The 21,617-nt window shown below is 50.0% G+C and overlaps 1 protein-coding gene across 1 annotated transcript in view; it reads left to right on the top strand.

Moving 5' to 3' along the window:
* The window catches only part of LOC147703662 (RING finger protein 112-like), a 247,865-nt gene that overhangs the window by 63,091 nt on the left and 163,157 nt on the right, over nucleotides 1-21,617 (top strand). Inside the window, exons 4-6 of the mRNA XM_086932000.1 lie at nucleotides 8,144-8,257; nucleotides 18,703-18,807; nucleotides 19,377-19,427. Coding sequence (XP_086788126.1) covers nucleotides 8,144-8,257; nucleotides 18,703-18,807; nucleotides 19,377-19,427 — 270 coding nt within the window. The remainder of the gene's footprint in view (nucleotides 1-8,143; nucleotides 8,258-18,702; nucleotides 18,808-19,376; nucleotides 19,428-21,617) is intronic.

Here is a 21,617-nt window from a genome sequence, read left to right as displayed (position 1 = left end):
ATCGACCAAAGTAGACTCCACCTCTAGGGGAAGTGACATGCGCACCATGATGCCCACCCCTCGGGACCCCATAGAGAACCCAGAATGGGCCACCATTTTAAATCCTCTCCTGTTCAAAGCTTTGCAAGTGTGACCAACAAGATGGGTTTCCTGTAAAAGAACGACATCAGGGGCACAGCGTTTAAGCAATTGCAGAACAACCCCACGTTTAATGCGATCCCCCAACGCATTGACGTTCCAACTCAACAAGTTCAATGATTTACCCCCCATCATCGATGACGTCCCACCCCATCAACCCCCCCCGGAATGCAGCCCAAGAGCCAAGAGCACCAGAACAATAAAACCCCAGCCATGAAGAGTTTAGAAGGAATAGAACAAATAGTAAACACACGTCCCAACTACCCCCCACCCTGCACCCCTGCATTAGACTAAAAGCCACCCCAACTAGCAGTGTGCCTGTCGCCCCTTAAACTACCCTACAAAAAGCCCCTAGAGGAGAATAGACATCCTATCCCCCCCCGTCACCCTCCATATCAAAAGTGCAGAAGTGATAAGAAAAAGAAGCAATATTCAGAGTCGATGCCAGCCGCAGCGACCCCCCCCAGAGAAAAGTCACAGGCAAACTGTTCATTCCCTGGAACCTGACCCTCCTGCTGCATCTTCCGTCTGATCATCTGGTTCGGTCCGCCGTTGAGGCAAAGTGTCCAGCCAGCCCCCTGCCGCATCTGGAAGGTCGAAAAACATTGTCCGGGTTCCATGCTCGATGCAGAGTTTTGCAGGATAGAGCATGGAGTAGCGCATCCCCAACTCCCGAAGCCGTCGCTTCACACCATTAAAACTTTGCCGGCGTTTCTGGACGGCCTGCGTAAAGTCAGGGAAAAAATGAATGTCTGCGTTCTGGAACTGTAGCGGGCCAGCGCTCCTCGATGCCTGCAAAATGGCGTCCCGGTCCCGATAGTTAAAAAGTCCCGCAATGATGGGGCGAGGGGATTCGCCCGATTTCAGTGGGCCGCCCGGGATCCTGTGTGCTCTCTCGACTGAGAAAAACTTGCTCAATCCTCCCGGCGCCAAGTTCTTGACCACCAAGTCCTCCACAAATAATTCCACCGACTCTTCCTCGGCCCTCTCCGGAACTCCCGTGATGCGGACATTCTGGCGTCGAGCCCGTCCCTCGAAATCGTCGAGCCGGCGTGCCAGCTATCCATTAGCCATCTTCAAGTCTCGGACCTCAGTCTGTACGTCCGACATGTCATTAGTTAAACTCGACGTTTTGAGGTCCAGCGACTTCACCTTGTCATTTGTCTTGCCAAGATCGGCCCTAATGAGATTAAGTTCGATCTTTAGGGTATCCACTTTGCTGGACAGTGCCTCATGTAGACTATGCATCTCCGCCTTCACGCCAGCAATGGCGCCCATCACGTCACGAAGTGTAAATTCAGGATCCTCAGGGGGCACGTCCCGCAACGAGTCTTTAGTTCGACCCGTCATAACCGGCGACCCCTTTGATTGAGAGAATCGTTCTGGGGTGGTAGATTGGGACTGAGTCGGCTTCCTGCTAACCCTCGGAGGTTTTCCTTTGTCCGAGTCCCCTCTGCCCGCAATATTGAGATGTAATGGCAGGATAGTCCGGGGGGAGGGGTAGGTATCAAGCGCACCCCCAGTCGGCACGGGAGATACAACAACGAGCGCCCCAAAGTCAACCAGAGGGAGGGTAAAACAAAGACTTCCCGGGCCAGCTGGTCCAGTGAGCGCGGCACGCCCGCACAGGGTGTCCCGTGGCAGGCCACCTCTCGATCCCAACGGTGGCAGCCAATGGCGTAGATATTGTCCGCCAACTTCACGACAGCATATCTCGGTCCAGGAAGATCGGAATTTCAATCCGGGAACGGGCGCCGCTTCAGCACCGGCTTAGCTGATGGTTCCCACCGCCGTGGGACAGGATAGGTGGCAGGATCATTGCGGAGGATCGGGAGGTCTTCGGAGCTCCGAGCTCACGCGGCCTTCTTGGGCGCCCGCGAAGCTCCTCCCCCTTATATAATGGAACTTCTTAAACCAAAATGAAGAGGTAAATGTGCACAAAAATAAATAGACTAGTCTTTTAAAGTCTCGAGAATGATCCAAAGCAGAACACAGTCTTGCAACCACAATGTTCACTAATCCGAAATAAGAAACAATATTCTCCCAGGTTTTTGTAAACAAGCACCAAAGTACTAGACTGCGTCTCCTAAAAAGCGCTAGTGCTCACTAGTTCTTTATTTGCAGAACTCACAGAATCCTTTCACTTCAGGAGAAGTCCGAGCCTTTTCTGTCCTGAAGGATTCCGATAACACCAACCGGTGCTAGAACCGCGTTCAGCAGCTGCTGAACGCTATAAAGGGAAGCCGCTACTCCCCGCTTGTCGGTTCTCTCAGCCGAGAGAACTGCGACCTTTCAGAGAGGCCGCCTTGGAATTCAGCCGCTTCACCCCTCCTTCAACGCCGGATACCTTCCAGCCTGGACGGAGGGGAAAATCCGAAAAGCAAACACAGCCAAGGCACACGGCAGCCGTCGCACGCCTTCTCTCATCAGTAGAGAACTCCGCCTTGGCTGGCTCACAAACCAACGCGGGAAAACACAAGTTCGAAGCTCCGGTAACAAGTCAAAATCACGTACACAGCGCCTCAGCAGGCAGGTAACTATATAGACGATGACACCTCCCCCTGTCAAGCATTCTGGTAGTCGTAGTTCTTCCTTTATGTAAAACACAACAGAGATAGCAAACACTCCAGAATCCCAATCATGACAAGTAGGGGTTGTCGCCGTATGATGTCGGTGGCTGACCCCCATGGCATCTGTCTCTGTCTGGAGCGCAACTATGACTCCCGGTCATGTTCCCACTGTCTGGCCATGGCTCCAAAGGCCTTATGGAAGCGGTCCCATAAGTTGCTGAAAGCCCAGCAGTCGTCTCCGTGCCGTTCGAGGTCTAGGGATCGATCGAGGGGCCGACCGCGGAGCCATCATCATCGCTGCTCCGGGTCGAAGTCTTCACACTCTGAATCGGGTTGGAGACGTCATAAGAAGTTGAAGAAGCGTTTACGCTCTCCGACGTCCCCTGTCGGTCTCCGGACGCACCCCCGCGGCTCCTTTGGAGCCTGTGAGTCCCTTGGCCTACGCACCTTATCTGGGTCCATTGGTGACTCCTGCCCGGGTGCAAGATTTTCTTGCTGCCATGGACTGCCTTTTCAGGCCTCGGGCTCCCGTTGGCGTGCCTTTGGGCACCACGGCCCCAGCTGAGGCCCTCCCTTGCCGCCGGCTCTGCTGTCGGTGGCTCCGCCGCCGCAAGGTCTTCCACCGGCGGCCTGGCAGCCGCCCACAGCTCCGTTCCCAGCGCTGTAGTGGGTTTCGTTCCACCACAGCCCTTGCCCGGGTTTCTGGACGATTTTGCTCCTGGTTGGGACCCTAATTGGAACATGGAGCCGGATCGGCGCCCGACCATTTATATTTCCCTGTCCCTCCCTCCCGCCGCGCCTGTTCCACTGGCAGTGTTGGAAGGGGACGACTGGGAGGGTCTGAGGCCCTTCTCGCATGGCAGTGCGGCTCGGAACAGGAATGGACAGAGGAGTTGGAGGATGCATGTGTCTTTGACCTCTCCACTGACCCTGGTTTTCTTTCTCCTCCTGCTGTGGCTATGGAGGAGGGCGCCACATACACTGTGGTGCTCCGTAGAGCAGCTGAGGCCCTTGACCATGACCTGCCTATGGTGACCCTCAAAACTAGTCTCCTCACTGAAGTACTTCAGCCGGCGGCAAGCTCTATGGAGCACCTGCTACCGTTTAATGAGGCGTTAACTGACATACTGATGGGCACCTGGTCTAGATCAGCCACGGGGGTTCCCGTGGATAAAAACATAGTCAGGCGTTATCGCCCGGCCCGGATGACCCTGCTTTTTTGACAACCCACCCAACCCTGGTCATCCTAGCCTCCACTTCTCGAAGCGCATTCCCTACCGCTCCGCCGGATAAGTAATCCAAGAAGCTGGAACAGTCCGGCAAGAAACTGTTCATCTGCCAGCCTAGGGCTGCGGTCGGTGAACACCGCATGCCTCTTGGGCTGCTATTCCCATGCTGTGTGGGACACAGTTGCGCAGATGGTGCCTCAGTGTCCAGAGGAGGTTTGGACAGTGCTTTCCCAAGCTATTGCTGAGGGGAAAGATGCAGCAAAGTTCGCCATCCGGTGTGGCCTGGACATCGCGGACTCGCTGGGTAGGGCACTTTCCACGACAGTGGCTCTCCATCGCCATGACTGGGAGCGGACCTCTGGATTTTGAGGGGATGTTCAAAGTTCTCTTATGGACATGCCCTTTGATGGTACTCGCCTGTTTGGCGATAAGGCAGATATTGAGCTGGAGCATTTTAAGGACTCCCGGGCTACGGCCAAGTACTTGACTCTCCACCACGAGCCCAGCTATGTCTGCTTTTCGTTCCTTTCGTGGCCACTGAATTGGCGCCTCGACCCGTTCGTTTAGCTAGAAGCCTGCGCAGAACCAACCTCAGTGTGGACGTGGTTCCCGCCGCGGCGGGACAGGGGGCCAGCGTGCTGGTCAGTCCACCTCCGCAGCATCCGCCTCAAAGCCATCCTAGTCCGAGCTTGGGGGCACACCCCACGCCGGTGAGTGGCAGGGTTCGCCATCCCCTCCCCCACTGGCATTCCGTTACCTCAGACAGGTGGGTGCTGCAAATCGTCCGAAGGGACTACTCCCTCCCTTTCGAGACTGCCCCTCCAGCCATGCCACCTCAGTTCCACTGCATGTCGGGGACAATTTTGCGCTTCTCCAACAGGAAGTCACGGCCCTCTTGGCCAAGGGGCCACCAAGCTCGTTCCTAGGACATGGTTGTTATTCTCACTACTTTCTGGTCCCCAAGAAGGAGAAAGGGGGCCTGCGCCCCATCTTGGACCTCAGGAACCTCAGCCGCTTCCTCCGGAAGGAGAAGTTCAAGATGTTGACTCTGGCTCAGGTCTTGGCTGCCCTCGACCCTGGAGACTGGATGATAGTGTTGAACTTGCAGGACGCATATTTTTATATCCCTGTCCTGCCTGCCCACCGGCGGTACCTTCGGTTCACGGTAGGCCAAGAATATTTTTACTTTCCTGTGCTCCCCTTTGGCCTTACCAGCACCTCTCAGGTGTTCATGAAAGTGATGGCAGTGGTCGCAGCTCATCTGCACAGATCAGGGGTTCCAGTCTTCCCCTATCTCGATGACTAGTTGTTGAAGGCGGGCTTGCCCCAGGCAGTCGTCTCCCACCTCCAGACTATGGCCGACCTCTTGCATTTGCTGGGGTTCTCCATCAACGTGCCGAAGTCGCACCTGAGTCCCTCTCAAAAGCTCCCCTTCATCGGAGCGGTTCTGGATTCAAAGCAGTTTGGGGTTTATCCACCTGAGCAGCGAGTCCGGGATATTCAGGCTATGATTCCGATTTTTCAGCCCGGGTTTCAGTCAGGATGACCCTCCGGCTCCTGGGCCTCATGGTCTCCTGCTAGTACAACAAGCTAGATGGCATATGGGCTCTGCAGTGGGACCTGAAGTTCCAGTGGGCACAGCATCTGGGCAACCTGTCCGATCACGTCCAGATCTCAGAGGGCACTGCACGACAATTGCAATGGTGGTTCACGAACCGTGATTGGGTCAATGGCAGATCCCTCTCCCTTCCCCAACAGGAGCACACAGTGGTGACGGATGCCTCCCTCCTGGGATGGGGTGGCCATTTGGGAGAGGCAGAAATTAGAGGCCTCTGGTCTCTGGCGGAGTCCCGGCTCCACATCAACCTTTTGGAGCTTCGGGAGATCCGACTTGCACTGAAAGCATTCCTTCCCTCTGTCCGGGGGAGTGTATTGCAGGTGTTCACTGACAACATCACCGCCATGTGGTACTGCAACAAACAGGGCGGGGTGGGGTTGTGGACCCTATGTCAGGAGGCTCTGCGCCTCAGGAAATGGCTGGAACATCAAGGCATTACCTTGGTGGTTCAAGACCTGGCAGGTTCTCTGAATGCCAGGGCGGACAAACTCAGCCACCAGTGTAAGATGGATTACGAATGGCTTCTGAACCCTGATGTGGCCCAAGGTCTCTTTCTGCAGTGGGGAGAGCCTCTGTTAGATCTATTCGCCACAGAAGAGAACGTGCAATGTCATCAGTTCTGCGTGTTGGAATTTCCAAGGCGGCACTCGCTCGGCTACTCTTTTTGTCGCGAGTGGAGCTGTGGTCTGTTGTACGCCTTTCCGCCTATACCACTTCTGTCCAGAGTGCTGAAGAAGATTCGGTGCGACCGGACCCAAGTAATCCTTGAGGTTCTGGATTGGGCACGAAGATACTGGTATCCCGAGCTACTCGGCATGGCGATTGATCCCCCGATCCGACTGCCTCTTCGGGAGGATCTTATGTTGCAGCAGCAGGGGAGGGTCCTCCACACTAACTTGTCAAGCCTCCACCTCGATGCGTGGAATTTAAGCGGCGACAGTTGACCGCTTTCGACCCCCCCTCCCGAGGTCTGGGATGTCATTCTGGCAGCCAGGCGTCCCTCCACTAAAACGGTGTACGCCTGCAGGTGGAACAAATTTGTGGCATGGTGCACAGCAAAGGCTATGGAACCCCTTTCTGCCCCTTTTTCCGAAGTCCTTTAGTTCCTCCAAGCATTATTGCCTTGACAGTCAAGTCCGGAGAGATGGCTACTTTGGCCATTCTGTTCTCCGTGACTTTCTGGTATAATCTTGTTTGCAGACCCTCCACCGGGGTTGGTATTGTTGGGGTATCTATTCTAAGGTAAGGAATCTATCACTAACGTGTCTCTTGCAAATGCACAAGTTACTACTTGTGTTACAATATATCTGTAAGAGACATTAGTTAGTGATAGATTCCTTACCACCCCACCCATCCTCCCCGTTCTATTAACTGATTTCTAGGGTTAAGTTCATCCTTTTTAGTGCCCTAGTTTCATGGCACCAGTGGTCAGCTTCTTGTATGGCTCTGCGTTTCTGGCACGGAAAGTCGTGTACAGAACTGACGTCAGCGCGCATGGGTGGGGCCTAAGTAGTCTCTGTGACATCATCTTGGTGCCTACAACGCCAGCAACGGATGCGGAGCCGCACGACGCCACCGTCCGACGCGCAGGGGGACTGCTGAAGAAGAGCTTTCCGGATCCAGTCTGACGCCTGGGGATATTTTAAGGTAAGGAATCTATCACTAACTAATGTCTCTTACAGATATACTGTTACACAAGTGACGGAACCAAGGTGCTCTGTACATTGTTGAAGGGCCCAGGCTGGAGTAGAATATGATACGGTGTTTATGGTTTTGAGGGACAAAATTATTGAGATTAGATTGGGAAGATGGGTCTCTGGGAACATTTACTGAATGTTGTTTGAAGTGAGGCTTGTTAAGATACATTTGTCAATGTCCCTACTTATAAGCAAGAGTGATCCCTTCTCTGTTTTTATTAAAGTAATGTGCCATATTGTTAGGCTTCTCTTACGTGGCTGGAAGGCTTGCTTAGTCAAGAGTGGCTGATGCCTTATCAATGGTAGATAAGTCTCTGTTTTTTTTACCTGCAGTTGTTTTGTTCATTGTGCAAAAACATTGCTTGCCCTCAAAAACAGATATATGATAACCTCAACTTGGCTTCAATAGATGACTTATCTAAAAAAAAAAAAGTAGTTTATTTATCCCTTACTTTCTAATTTTGTATTTTTCTTAATAGTTTTTTTTCTCTAATTTTCGGTGAACTGGGGTTCATGGCGAGTTTCGGCACAGTATCTTTCTAGTGAGCCCAGACAATCAGAACTCCTCTTTTAGATTTGAAAAAGTCAAAACAATTTATATCGATTACACAGATCATTTTTTGTTTTTTGTAAATTGAGTAATGTCATGTATGAACTAGCCATTATAGTCTTTCCTGTTTTACAGTAGGTAGTTAGCTGAGGTTTTATATTCAAGGAAAATGGTATGGCTGGTTTGGTAATGGGCTGAGGTCAAACCACCTTTGGAAATATCCCTTCTACCTTCTGTCTTAATAGTCTTAAGTGGGAGATTGGAATGTAGAACACAGGACTAGTAGTTATTCTGATGCCATTGCCTGTTAATTTTATGTCTCTGACTTGCACCACTCATAGGAAAGAAGAGGAAACTTCCGCAGCACTCAGCTAGAGTGGAAGACCAATCAGCATGGGGCCAAAGGAGTGTGGATGTGGAGGACACCCTTCCTGATTGATGTGTTAGGAGAAAAGGTGAGATAGGATTTAAAGCAAGACACCTTTCATTTCCTGTAATAACGTGGTGGGGATAGTGATATTATTAGCAAGTCATTTGTATTAGTTCAGAAATTTAAACAAAAGGATGAAGTGTTGATAACAAATACTTCTTTGAATATTTAGTGTCCGAGCCCACTAAAGAAATTTAAGAAAATAAGCAAAGGGTCAAAAGCAAAACACCAGGGCCAACAGACTGCTTGCAGTAGCTTCAATGAGCAGTGTAAATCACTTTGGTCACTATGGGATGGGAAGAATGACATATCTTGTACCTTTTGCTAGGATACCAGACTAGCAAAGATTTGAAATCAAGTGATCAGGGTCTAACACCAAGATAAGCTTTGCTTTGCAGCAGATGGATTACACAACACTCTCTTTCGGTCTGTTGGCTGCATGGAGCTGAGCTTTCAGACTTCTCTCAGGAGGGTTGAAGATCAAAACATAACATGTATTCAGGCTAACCACATAAAAAATAAATGATTGTTTTAAAAAATATATATATATATTTTGTGTTTTATAGAGCGCGAACATGACCCGTGAGGGTATCAGACCGCTTTAAACTGAATACATTGTTGAACAAACAAAATGATTAAGGTGCAGGGACAAACAGATCAACACAATTTTAAAACATTTAGTTGAATAGAGAATTCTAAAAATAGTCAAAATTTAAAAGGAAGGCATAAATACTCTGGATTTATAGTGGAAATCCAAATTAGTAACAGGAGCTTGCAGTGACCCGGTGGTTTTCCGAATAACTGTTCGCTTGCCAGATGTCACAAATTAAGAGAATGGTGTAATGCCCAGATGCAGGACCTTTGTCTCCTCCAGGACCTTCTTGTGGCAGTAAGGCAATTTCAAAGTAACCCAGAGGGAACATGAGAAAAATAAATGATTTAGTCTTGATTAAAGCACAAGAATCAATTTAATTATTTTTCCCAAAGTATTGTTTGGCTGGCTCTTGGGAGTGCACAGGGTCTATTCTGGTTCACTTGATGGCCACTGAAGCTTTGCTGCAGCAGGGAAGGATGATTGTCTCCTTTTAATTGGTTGTCGTTACTGTTGTACCAAATGATCCTCTGTGGCCTGCCAAGGGTTGTCTCAGACCTGAGAGTCTCTGTCTCTATTGATCCTCATTGACCAGATTAACTGGGAGGTTTCTCACAGAAAGGTATACAAAGGATGGTCAGGGTATCTTCGAGCAAAATAGAAGTGGCTCCGTGAGATGAAGAAACAAGACTTGTTGGTTCTTTCTCAAAGTTTGGTTATAAAATGAAGATGAATGATTGTGGTGCTCCACAAGTGGATGCTCTTTGCTTTCTACAGATTAGTACTTGCTCAAAATATTCACTCATTCTTATATGTAAAAGTTTTAATAATTGGTGTAGCAAAGTAGTTAAATATTATTTAACAGACCTATCCAAAAGATATATTAATCTCATTGCAAGCTAAATAGTTTGAAAGTCACATGTTGGAAATACTAGGAACTAGAATGAAATGAGGCCCACAGTAACACTTTAGATATAAACACAGAACTCAAACAAACTGCTAGCAAGCAGCAAGGGCAGGTTAACTATGCCACTGTTGGGAACTGGTAGTTAGTTTATGAGGTGACCTGGATAGTATTAAAGGGCTGTCTGGCATGGATGGTGAGGTGTTAATTATAAGAAATGATACATTGGTAACTAGCTAACTCTCTTTGAATGCTCTCTTATATCTTCATTAAGTGATGGGGGGAGATCTGAATGGCACAAGTCTCACTATACATGCAGGGCTCTGAACTGTATAGATCTCACCAGCTCCGGTCAGAAGAGGGAGAATGGGTATAGTCCTGTAACTAGAGGGCACAACTTTCAGTACAATGTTAATAGTCCTATGAGGGGCAGGAGGGAGTTATTGGAGATGATAGTTAAGCATTCTGTACTACACACTTTAAAGCAATCAGCTGAATTGGACAAGAGAGGAGCAAAGTGTGTATTCTGACCTGTTACTACCTTCTCTGATCCCAGTATTTCACAGTGTGAACATGTTTGATGTTACAAACCAAGCCCTGTGAACTGGTTGCTCATATCTTCACTAGGGAGACATATTGTCCCTGGAGTGCAGCACAATCCCTGCTGTGCTAAGTTAGGGCCCCAAACCAAAAAAACACAAGCCCCATATTTACTGATAGTACGTTTTGTTGAGCCACTTCCCTCTCTGTTCAAAGCCTTCTAAAGAAATACAAAATTGCATATGTGAATATAGTTTGGATTAAATATAAATATTAAAAGGTAAGTAAACTTCTGCGGAGAGCCGGGCCATAAATCAAGACTTTATCAAGATATTTGCATTCCTACAAGTCTGTGGATGAGAGGAAAAAATCCTTTCCCAACTCAGCTTCTCATTGTTATGTACTGGAGCCCTGGCAGATTTTCTTTGCCTGATTACCTTTCAGTTGAAGATCCAGCATAGCATTCCACACACTTTGCTTCAGAACAGGCAGCACCTTTCGCTATTCAGAGTTCCTGCAATTAAGGCATTCATGGAAGGGCTCAAACGAGTGATCCCCCCCAAGACACCCACCTTCACCTGTCTGGAACCTAAACATTGTTTTAACCAGACTAATGGGACCACCTTTTGAGCCTTTACACTCGTGTGAAATACAATTTTTTACATGGAAGGTGGCTTTTCTCGTAGCGATCACTTCGCTTAGAAGAGTTAGCGAGCTGCAAGCCCTAACTATTCAAGAGCCATTCATTCAAATTCACGCAAATAGGGTGGTGCTTAGGACAAACCCTAAATTCATGCCCAAAGTGGTATCCCACTTCCACATCAATCAAACAATAGAACTGCCAGTGTTCTTCCCAAATCCACAGTCAGTACCTGAAAGTGCTCTACACACACTGGATGTTAAGAGGGCTCTCCTATATTTCATAGACTGGACAGAAGAATTCAGCAAGACAAAACAATTGTTTGTTGCCTTTTCACCACAGCACAAAGACAACCCTATCTCCAAAAATGGTTTAGCTAGATGGATAGTTAAGTGCATCCAAATATGTTACATTAAAGCTAAACGCACTTTAACAGTTCCCCCAAGAGCGCATTCCACACGCAAAATGGGGGCATTCATGGCTTTCCTAGGAAACATTCCTCTAGAACACGGGTACTCATAGTACGGCCCGCGGGCCGGTGGCGGCCCGGCAAGCCTTCCCTGGCGGCCCGCGGACCAAGCAGACTGTGACATCGTACCCGTGATTCAAAAAAAGCATTTTTAAAGCGTGTGTGTAACCGGAGTGAGACTCAAAGGGGGCCGAGGTGAAAAGGGAGGATGTGGCGGCAAAGGTTTAAAGGGGGAAAAAGGTCACAGGGGCATTGATGTACTGAAGGTGAGTTGCGTAACCAAATCTTTAAATTAAAAGCGAATATTATAAAAAAACAAGGTTTGTTTACTTTGCCATAGGGCGCCCCGTGAAAGGTGTAAAACCCTTCTGCGCATGGCTTCGTTCGCGTAGTCAAGGAAGCGAGGGAGAGGGAGCTTGAGGGATTATTAAGTGGGGTTTGGGCGTGCAGTTGAATGGCAGTGGGAGGGGTGTTTGTGAGGGAGAGCGCAAGGCCGAGCAAGGGAAAGAGAGCGGGTGTGAGGGGAACATGCGTAGGGGTGCTTGAGAGAGTGCGAGGATGTCTATGTGGTGGAAGTGAGCGGCGGGTGAGGCTTGGAGAGTGAAAGAGTGAGGGTAAGCTTGAGGGATGAGGGGGTGGGCATGAGGGGAGAGCAGGTGTGGATGTATGATGTGGGGAGGGTGTGGCACATGTAGATTGGTGGTTGTGGGCGAGGGTGTGTATGTGGTGAAAGTGAAAGGTGAATGGATGTGAAACTGGCTGAAGGAGAGAGGAAGGGTGAGCTTGAGAGACGAGGTGGGGTTTGAGTGTCAGTGTTAAGCACGCATAAATTGGTGAGTGGGTGTGTGATGCATGTGGTGGAAGCGAGAGGTGGATGAGGTAGTTTGTGCGGTGCCGTTTTGTAGTTTCGTGTTAGGGCCGAGGATGGAGGTAGGTTGTTTATGAGAGAACACAGCATGAAAGCCTGGGGGACACAGCAATTGGCAGTACTTAATTTGAGCCGGTGGGGGCCAGCTGCACTCATTTTTGGGAACAAGTACTTGTTTTTATGTAGTGTTTGCTATCAGGTCACCATGTCACCCAATGTAACTGTACTCAATTTCTCAGCCTGATAAGGCTGAATACCTGAGTCACCCTGCCAAAAAACGCCTGTGTGACCTGTAACACACTACCTAAGTGTAGGCCCTGTCTATATAGCATGGATGATCATCATCTCTGTCTCTCAACAAATCGTTTGCTCGGCAACCACTCCTGCAATAAATTCTCTGTTCACATCCATACATGCCGTTTCTTTGCCGCAGCTTCCTCCTCATCCCCATAAGAAGAAAGAGTGATTCACACGGAAGTCAGCAGTGGAGACCGCGAGCCTCAGTACCTACCCTATACTCCCCGGTGCCCCCCTCCCTCCCCTCCTTCCATCACCTCACAGTCCACGCAGGCCCTGCAAAAATAACATCTCAGAAGTAATGTGGGCACTGGGCAGACATTAAACGTCGCTTACAGCAGTTGCCACATTACAGTTTGACAAGAAATCCGTCACGATCTGTTGGACAGATCTGATAATGGTTTACTATACAAAATATGATATCAAACAAAAACATAAAACAACGAGTGAAAGGGGCGTCTCGTTCATTTTGCAGACGCAACAATGTGTTCTCTCATTCTGCAGAATGAGGGAAGCGAAGTGAGGGAGAGGGAAGGGGAGTGAGGGAAGGGGAGTAAGGGAGAGGGAAGGGGAAGGGGAGTGAGGGTGGGAGTGAGGGAAGGGGAGTGCGGGAAGGGGAGGGAGGGAGAGTGGGAGGGAGTGAGGGAAGGGGAGTGAGGGAGTGAGGGAAGGGGAGGGAAGGAGAGTGGGAGGGAGTGATGGAAGGGGAGTGAGGGAGGGAGTGAGGGAAGGGGAGTGAGGGAGAGGGAAGGGGAGTGAGGGAAGGGGAGTAAGGGAAGGGGATTGAGGTTGGGAGTGAGGGAAGGGGAGTGCGGGAAGGGGAGGGAGGGAGAGTGGGAGGGAGTGAGGGAAGGGGAGTGAGGGAGGGAGTGAGGGAAGGGGAGGGAAGGAGAGTGGGAGGGAGTGATGGAAGGGGAGTGAGGGAGGGAGTGAGGGAAGGGGAGTTAGGGAAGGTGAGTGAGGGAAGAGGAGTGAGGGAGGGAGTGAGGGAAGGAGAGTGAGGGACTGAGGGAAGGGGAGTGAGGGACTGAGGGAAGGGGAGTGAGGGAAGGGGAGTGAGGGAAGAGAAGTGAGGGTGAGGGAAGGGGAGTGAGGGAAGGGAAGTGAGGGAGGGAGTGAGGGAAGGGGAGGGAAGGAGAGTGGGAGGGAGTGATGGAAGGGGAGTGAGGGAGGGAGTGAGGGAAGGGGAGGGAAGGAGAGTGGGAGGGAGTGATGGAAGGGGAGTGAGGGAGGGAGTGAGGGAAGGGGGTGAGGGAAGTGAGAGTGAGGGAAGGGGAGTGAGGGAAGGGAAGTGAGGGAAGGGAAGTGAGGGAGGGAGTGAGGGAAGGGGAGGGAGGGAGAGTGGGAGGGAGTGAGGGAAGGGGAGTGAGGGAGGGAGTGAGGGAAGGGGAGGGAAGGAGAGTGGGAGGGAGTGATGGAAGGGGAGTGAGGGAGGGAGTGAGGGAGAGGGAAGGGGAGTGAGGGAAGGGGAGTGAGGGAAGGGGAGTAAGGGAGAGGGAAGGGGAGTGAGGGTGGGAGTGAGGGAATAGGGGAGTGCGGGAAGGGGAGGGAGTGAGGGAAGGGGAGGGAAGGAGAGTGGGAGGGAGTGATGGAAGGGGAGTGAGGGAGGGAGGGAGTGAGGGAAGGGGAGTGAGGGAAGGTGAGTGAGGGAAGGTGAGTGAGGGAAGGGGAGTGAGGGAGGGAGTGAGGGAAGGTGAGTGAGGGAAGGGGAGTGAGGGACTGAGGGAAGGGGAGTGAGGGACTGAGGGAAGGGGAGTGAGGGAAGGGGAGTGAGGGAAGAGAAGTGAGGGAAGGGGGTGAGGGAAGTGAGGGTGAGGGAAGGGAAGTGAGGGTGAGGTAAGGGGAGTGAGGGAAGGGGAGTGAGGGAGAGGGAAGGGGAGTGAGGGAGAGGGAGGGAAGGAGAGAGAAGGAGAGGGAGGGGGAGGGAAGGAGAGGGTGAGGGAGGGAAGGAAAGGAAAGGGAGAGGGAGGGAAGGAGAGGGAGAGGGATGGAAGGAGAGGGAGAGGGACGGAAGGAGAGGGAAGGAGAGAGGGAGTGAGACAGTCCAAGTGAGGGAGAGTGAGAGGGAGTGAGGCAGAGTGAGTGAGACAGAGAGAGAGAGGGAGAGAGAGAGGGATGGAGGGAGACAGTGGGAGAGATGGATAGAGGGAGGGAGAGAGAGATGGAGGGAGATAGAGGGAGGGAGAGAGAGGGATGGAGGGAGAGATGGAGGGAGACAGAGAGAGAGAGAGGGAGAGGGACGGAAGGAGAGAGGTAGTGAGACAGTCAGAGTGAGGGAGAGTGAGAGGGAGTGAGGCAGAGTAAGTGAGACAGAGAGAGAGAGGGAGAGAGAGGGATGGAGGGAGACAGTGGGAGAGATAGATAGAGGGAGGGAGAGAGAGATGGAGGGAGATAGAGGGAGGGAGAAAGAGGGATGGAGGGAGAGATCGAGGGAGGGTGACAGAGAGAGAAAGAGAGATGTGCGTATGCAGGGTCTGGTGGCTCAGTGGATGAAGGCGTCCGCTGCAGGGACCTCTGTTCAACCTCATGGTCACAGTCTTTTTTGTTACTCTAACCCCGCCCCCTCCTCCACTGACCCCGCCCCCACCGGTGCGGCCCTCGGGCACAAACCACACTATAAATTTGGCCCCCGAGAGAAAGTTTGTGAGTACCCATGCTCTAGAAGAAATATGTAGAGCAGCCACATAGACTACCATACATACATTTACCAAACACTACTGCGTAGATGTACACTCCAAGCAGCTGTAGGACAGGCTGTTCTCAAAACTCTTTTTCAGACTGCTGCTGCTGGCACAGGCAACCACCGCTAGGGGACAGACTGCTATACATTCTATGCACAGATATGAATTCAGCAGTCCACATGCCTCGAACGGGATATGCTACTTACCAGTATGCATCTGTTCGTGGCATGTAGGGCTGCTGACATTCATATCGCCCACCCTCCTCCCCGGTGCCTGTCGCAGCTGTAGCATTCACTATTCTTTTTAGCATGGACATTACTTACTGTATCATACTCCATCTCTGCCACAATGGCGAAAAACAATATGAGGATGGAGAGGATGCCCATACGCACTGTAGTCCAGGGGAGGAGCCACCTATCTCGTGATACTTCGAAGACTCTTCCAGGACAACAATGTGCAATCATCCGGACGCAACACTAGGCGGCGATCTATGCACAGATATGAATGTCAGCAGCCCTATTTGCCAAGAACAGATGCATACTGGTAAGTAGCATATTCCTTCCGCCCACTAGTGTGTATCGGGATGGAAAAGCTAGGACATCTGAAAGGGCCCCTGTGAGAAAAGCCTCCTGTTTAGTGTTGGGAGCATATACCGACCCAATAACCAAGGACCTGCCCCCCACCTGTACATTATATGCAAGAAGCCTGCCCTTAATTTCAGCGATCTTGTCACCCACGAGGCCCGTGAAGTGTCTAGAAAACAGAATAGCTACCCCAGCCTTCTTTTCCATAGTGGAGGAATAGTATTGATGAGGGAAAGCCCTGGAGCGTATTTAATGCCAGTCCCTGGAGAGCAGATGCGTTTCTTGTAGAAGGCAAATCGTAGCACCTGAATTCTCCAGGAGTGATATGATGGCCCTCCGCTCTACTGGGTTATTAAGCCCTTTCATTCACGTTCAGGGTTAGAACTTGCAAAACATCTTCACCCATGATCATATCCGCTCTGGATTACGCGAATGTTCAGGGACACTGACTTGCCCCGCTGTCCCTTCTGAACCCCTCTGAATTGCGACACACTGGAACCCGCTACCCCCGCCCCACGCCCCCCAATCCCACCCCGCCCTACCTCCCCCACCCAAACTGGCTGCCAGCCCCCAAACCCTGGCCGTCCACTCCCCCCCCCCCCCCGTGGCCTGAACACCCCAACCCCAGGCCACCCCCCATCCCCAACCCCAACACCCCAATAGCACCTCAGTCTCGAGCCAAGAAACTCATACCACCAGCCCGTGGTGAAAAAAAAATGTAGAGCGGGCGACCCCTTCGGCCCCCCGAGGTCAGCGTTGACTTAGTGCGTATGTGCCCCCCTCTCGTTGCCGACTCAATCCGCCGGCGATGTGTCCTTGGTCCCTTCTTGGATGGCCATGGAACGTTCCCGTGCCAAGGTGGCCCAGTTGGGTTTCAGGTCAACCCTGGGAGATCTCCTGCGACCTACTCTCTGCCACCCTCCCTGCGTGGGCTGCTGGGATGATCCCAGTGATGGTGGGCTGTCATTGTGTTCAATGCCTAGCAAGGCACATGTATCTTTAACACCTTAGCTGCTATGGAACGTCCAGCTCCAGTGCTGAACGTTCCATTGCGCAGGTGCAGCTGGAACGTCCAACGGCCGACGGCAGCACTCCCGAGGTAGTGGTGCCGTCGGCCGTTGGACTGGGCGCAGCACTTATGAGGTTAAGAGATCGCTGCTGTTGGAGGGATCCGTTCCATTTAAAGGTCAGATGAAAGGGGTGTCCCCATGAGTACGGGAACCCTTGTCTCGCAGAAACGTTGTGGCGACCCTGAACGCCTTCCTTTTTTGCAGTGTGATGGCCGATAAATCTTGAAAAAGGGCCACCGGGTAGCCCTGATACTGGAGAGGTTGTTTTCGCCGGGCTTCTGGCAGGATTCTCTCTTTCAGGGGGAAGTCTGGTAAAAAGGCTAAAATGTCCGTAGGTGGAGCAGGTGTGCGTCTCGCCAGCCCCATCCTGTGTGCCCTGTCGATTTGGATTTCAAAAGACGCCAGTTCCCCTAAGATCTCTCGGAATAGGTCCTGTAAGTATTTTGTGATGTTCGCCACTTCTGCTTTGGACGGGACACCGCGGATCGGTATATTGTTGTGCCGAGATCTGTTTTCGAGATCCTCGGCGTGCCCTTTGAGATCCACTTGTTGATCGCGAAGGCAGAGAAGTTCTTGCTGTAGCTGTTCAATTTCCTCGCCTTTGGTTTGGTTCGAGTCTTCTATTGCTTCCACCCTCTTTCCACCCTCTTGCCCACGCCGTCCACATCTCTGCCGATCTCCCGAACCTCTCCGGCAACTTTCTGCATTAATGTATGGGTCTCCAAAAATTATTTGGTTATGGGCACCTCTCCATCTCCCAAGTCTGTTTGATGTTTTGGTGTGGCCTGGGGTGAGGGCCCCCGTCCCTCCTAGGTGGGCCCTTAGGGAACATGTCCGCTAGCTTGCGCTCCCATTTTTTCCTGATGGTGGCCATACCCGGCCGGAGGCCTATGGGAACGTGCCCGCTTTAGTCCGTAGTCTTGGTGCGGGCAGAAGAGGAGAAGGACGTTGCACCCAGTCCTCGTGGAGCTACCCCTGCGTCTCTGGGTGGGCCGTGTGGTGATGTGGGCTAGGGGGTGAAACAGTACCACCCGCCAATAGATCAGGGCCTCCCTGTGTTGCTGGTGGTACATGCAGCTGTTGGCTTGCCGGGCTTGCCTAATGGGGCCTCCAGTGCCTGACACCAGTGTCCCGGGGCCCTTCACGCCAGTCAATTGTGCCACCTCTCACCTGATTATGACCCACCAGGTCTCACTGACAGTACTGCCGTCGCTGTGTGGGCCCGATGCGAGAGGGCTTGTCCACCACCCCGCAACACTCCAGGCCCAGGCTCCTGTAGGCCTCCGGCGTCGCCCCCCACGCACCTCCAAGATTATGGTACCTCACAGCCAGTCTCGTGGAGACAGCGCCCGGGCCGCTACTTCTTCAGTATAGGCCTCACTGCCTCGACCCCCCGAGGCGCGCCACCACACGTGGCGCAACCCTCCTCCCACCGGGGGTAGTGGGGGGCCATAATATGCTGCTCACCGGCCCGCAAAGGTGCTGCTAGAGTGCCCCAGCCGCCCTCTGGTGGGGCGATTCTTCCCCAGCTGACCTGCTCAAGGCACGTGGATGTATGTGGATGTATGTGGCACGTGGATGCCCTAGGAAATATCGCAGAATTTGGGGGAAGTGATTGGGAGGGGGTGTCTAGTCATAAAGGGATTGTCCGATTCCATCCCTTTTTGTCTTATTACTGTCTGTACATTGGGTAATGAGGACTTGTATATGTAATCGTAGACTATTGAGATACAGTGATGAATGGCTGGTGCATTCCTTTTGTAAACCATAAAAATTGGTTTATAAATAAATAAACATTTTAAAGTTATTATGCTTACTTCCCCAGGTGGCCGTTTTCCTTGTTGATACTGAGTTTTCATTGGATATTGAGGCCAACAAGGAGAGCTCTGTTAAGCTTTCAGCATTGAGCATGCTGCTCAGCACCTACCTGGTGAGTAGTTGCAGCAAGTGTGTGCTGCTCAGCTTCACTGTTTTAGCAGCCATAGCAATGTGTTTGCTGCTTGGGTACTGGCATTTAAGTTCGTGTTACAGGTGTGTGCTGCCTTATACCTAGGTAGTGTGTAGTTTTGACAAATGCTTGCCCCTGGCTCTTATGTGTGTTTTGCTCATTTCCTTTAGGGTAAGCGAGTGTTCTGCTCAACTCATATAGGGCATATATATATGGGTTTTCTCAACTGATATCAGTTGAGCGAGTGTGTGCTGCTAATCTCTTTCAGGGGGGAATGTATGATTCTCAGTTCATGTATGGTGAGCGATTGTGGTTACTGTCGACTCAATAACTCATCTCAGGGTTTGACGAATGTATGCAGCTCAACACCTAATAAGTGAGGTTGTGCTTCTTGTTTGTTCAGAAGTAATTTGTGTTATATATTTGCTGTGCAACTCATGTAGTAATTGGGTATACTGATTGTGTGTGATGAGTATGTTCTACTTCGAGAAGCAGCCATTGGTGATATTCAGATGATAGTCTCCCCTAATGAGGTCTCATCTTTTTTGCAGATCTTTACAGTGACCACTGGCATGAGAGAGACGGATCTAGAATATCTTGAGGTAAATGGGAATACAGATATTGATTCCTTTGTTTAAAGCAACACTAAGCCTGCATATCTCCTCTTGCTGTGTCTGGTTTAGAGTAACTCATTGTGAGATCCTTGGCTCTGCTGAATACACAGAAATGCTGAGTTAGTTGGGTTTCTTAATCAATTGGCTGTAGCACAGGTTGAGCCTATGGATAACGGATAGTGACTCCTTACCAAATTTTACAGGGGGAATCATTTTATACATAGGCCAACCTTAGAACTGCTTCTGAATTGAGGCCAGAGAAGCAACATGTCCATTGTTAGGAGTACGGAATTTCAGGATCTGATATACTGACAGATGTTAAACATTCTCTCTTCACCCGTACCATAACCAAACTAGCTGCAGAATCTGCCATAGTATGAACTCAAAGCCAGAATACCATTGAGATCACTGCACTTTTTAGCATTTTGAAATGAACCCTGTCCTCCAGCACAGGGTCCTTGCATTTGAGTTAATGAGACTTTGGGGCTGGTGCAAACTTACTAATGTCAAAGATGCGTATCTGTTCAGCATGGGATCTCTGACAGTACACTGTGCTTTCATTTGCTGCTGAAAACTCCTGGGGCACTACCAAATGTCTATTTATCCTCTAGGATGCAGTACCTTACTAGACATTAATGACACTTGAAAGAATATCTTATTTTTCCATCATCATCCTGGAAAGAATATCTCATTTGTAATCATCTTAAGTCCTTATTTGCGCTGTAAGGATCATTATATCACTATACAATATTTCCATAAAAATCAACACAATACATCGAAGGCCAGATACATGAATTAGTGGCCACCAAAAACTGGTCTCAGCCAATAAAGCATTTTACAAACCGACCTATATAACTTGTTTTTGTAAAATTAAAATTTGAAGTGGGTCTTAAACCGACCTACCCCATAAATTTTAATGTGAATCAATTGCAACTCCCTCTGATTGCTGGCCATTGCAGGGATGGTGCCCACGTAGGGGCCGCTGGCCTCCAATTCTCAGAGCGCCTTTTAAATAAAGTACATTTTTTTAATGCAGTCCGTGTTTCTTAAAAGGAAACAGTGCTGCATTTAAAAGATATGTTTACTTAAAAAACAAAGGTTTTAGAGTGTTAGCATTGGTCTGCTGGGCCACTGCCTACTCCTCAGCAAACTGTTTTTTAAAAGTGCCTTGCAAAATCTAGAATTTCTTAATGTTTTGCAGCCAGATTTTGTTGGCAAAACTTTAACACCATCGATGCTCATGGTATTCTGCTGCTGTGCTGCAGATTTCTAAATCCCATTGTTCATGACGAGCTGGGCTCGTCATCAGTGTTTGAGGAGGCTACACCATGACGAGCCCAGCTCGTCATCAGCCTCGAAGGGGTTAATACTTCTCATACTGATTCGGTATTTGGAAGGAACTCTTACAACATGCTGCTTTCATATACCGATTATGTATGGGGGAGGTCACAATCCTATTTTAGGCATCAGTAACAGTTTAACAACTTCTAAAATTGGATTAGTAAATAAATGAAATAAATTAAATCAAGTATTTTTGTGGTTGCAAACACTGAATTGAAGTTTCTGTGACCGTAAAAATGCTTTGTACATTTGGCTCAAAAAGTATTGTCCCATATTTTCACCCCTTAATTAACTATGCACCTAAGACTACCTTCCCCCCATCCCATAAGGTTTTTCCATACCTCACAATTAAACACCAACCTCCCATTAACAGCTTTAATGTCCTGCCTTTCCTAATACTTTGTATATTGGCCATTTGGAGTCCTCCTTGGAAATGGAAGTTCTCTTTCCCTATTTGGACTTGCTGGACCTTATACACTCTTCTGGTCATTCTGTTTGTCCAATACTTAGACGCTTGTTATGTCTTAGCTGCTGACTTGGCCTGTTCTCTCTGAAATAAGTTAAAACAGTTTATACTATCTTTACCAAAACAACACAACTCTTTGCCATTTAGTTTGTTAGTTTATGGGAGAAGGATTTTTTTTAATACATTTTATTGAGATTTTTATCGTACATTACAGCCGGGCCGAATACATAACATCACGTTGAAATATGTTACAGAATAGTACCAGTATATCAGAACATCAGCAAGAGCTTGTGAATGTGCAGACCAATAAAACAACCTTGGCACAGACTACACACTTCGCTCCCCCATTGTGAGAAATGTCCTTTGAGCCT

The sequence above is a fragment of the Lissotriton vulgaris genome, chromosome 7 (assembly GCF_964263255.1).
Source record: "Lissotriton vulgaris chromosome 7, aLisVul1.2, whole genome shotgun sequence".
NCBI classification, from domain to species: Eukaryota; Metazoa; Chordata; class Amphibia; order Caudata; family Salamandridae; genus Lissotriton; species Lissotriton vulgaris.
Note: the sequence above shows the minus strand (reverse complement) of the source record. Positions and strands in the feature narration are given on the sequence as shown.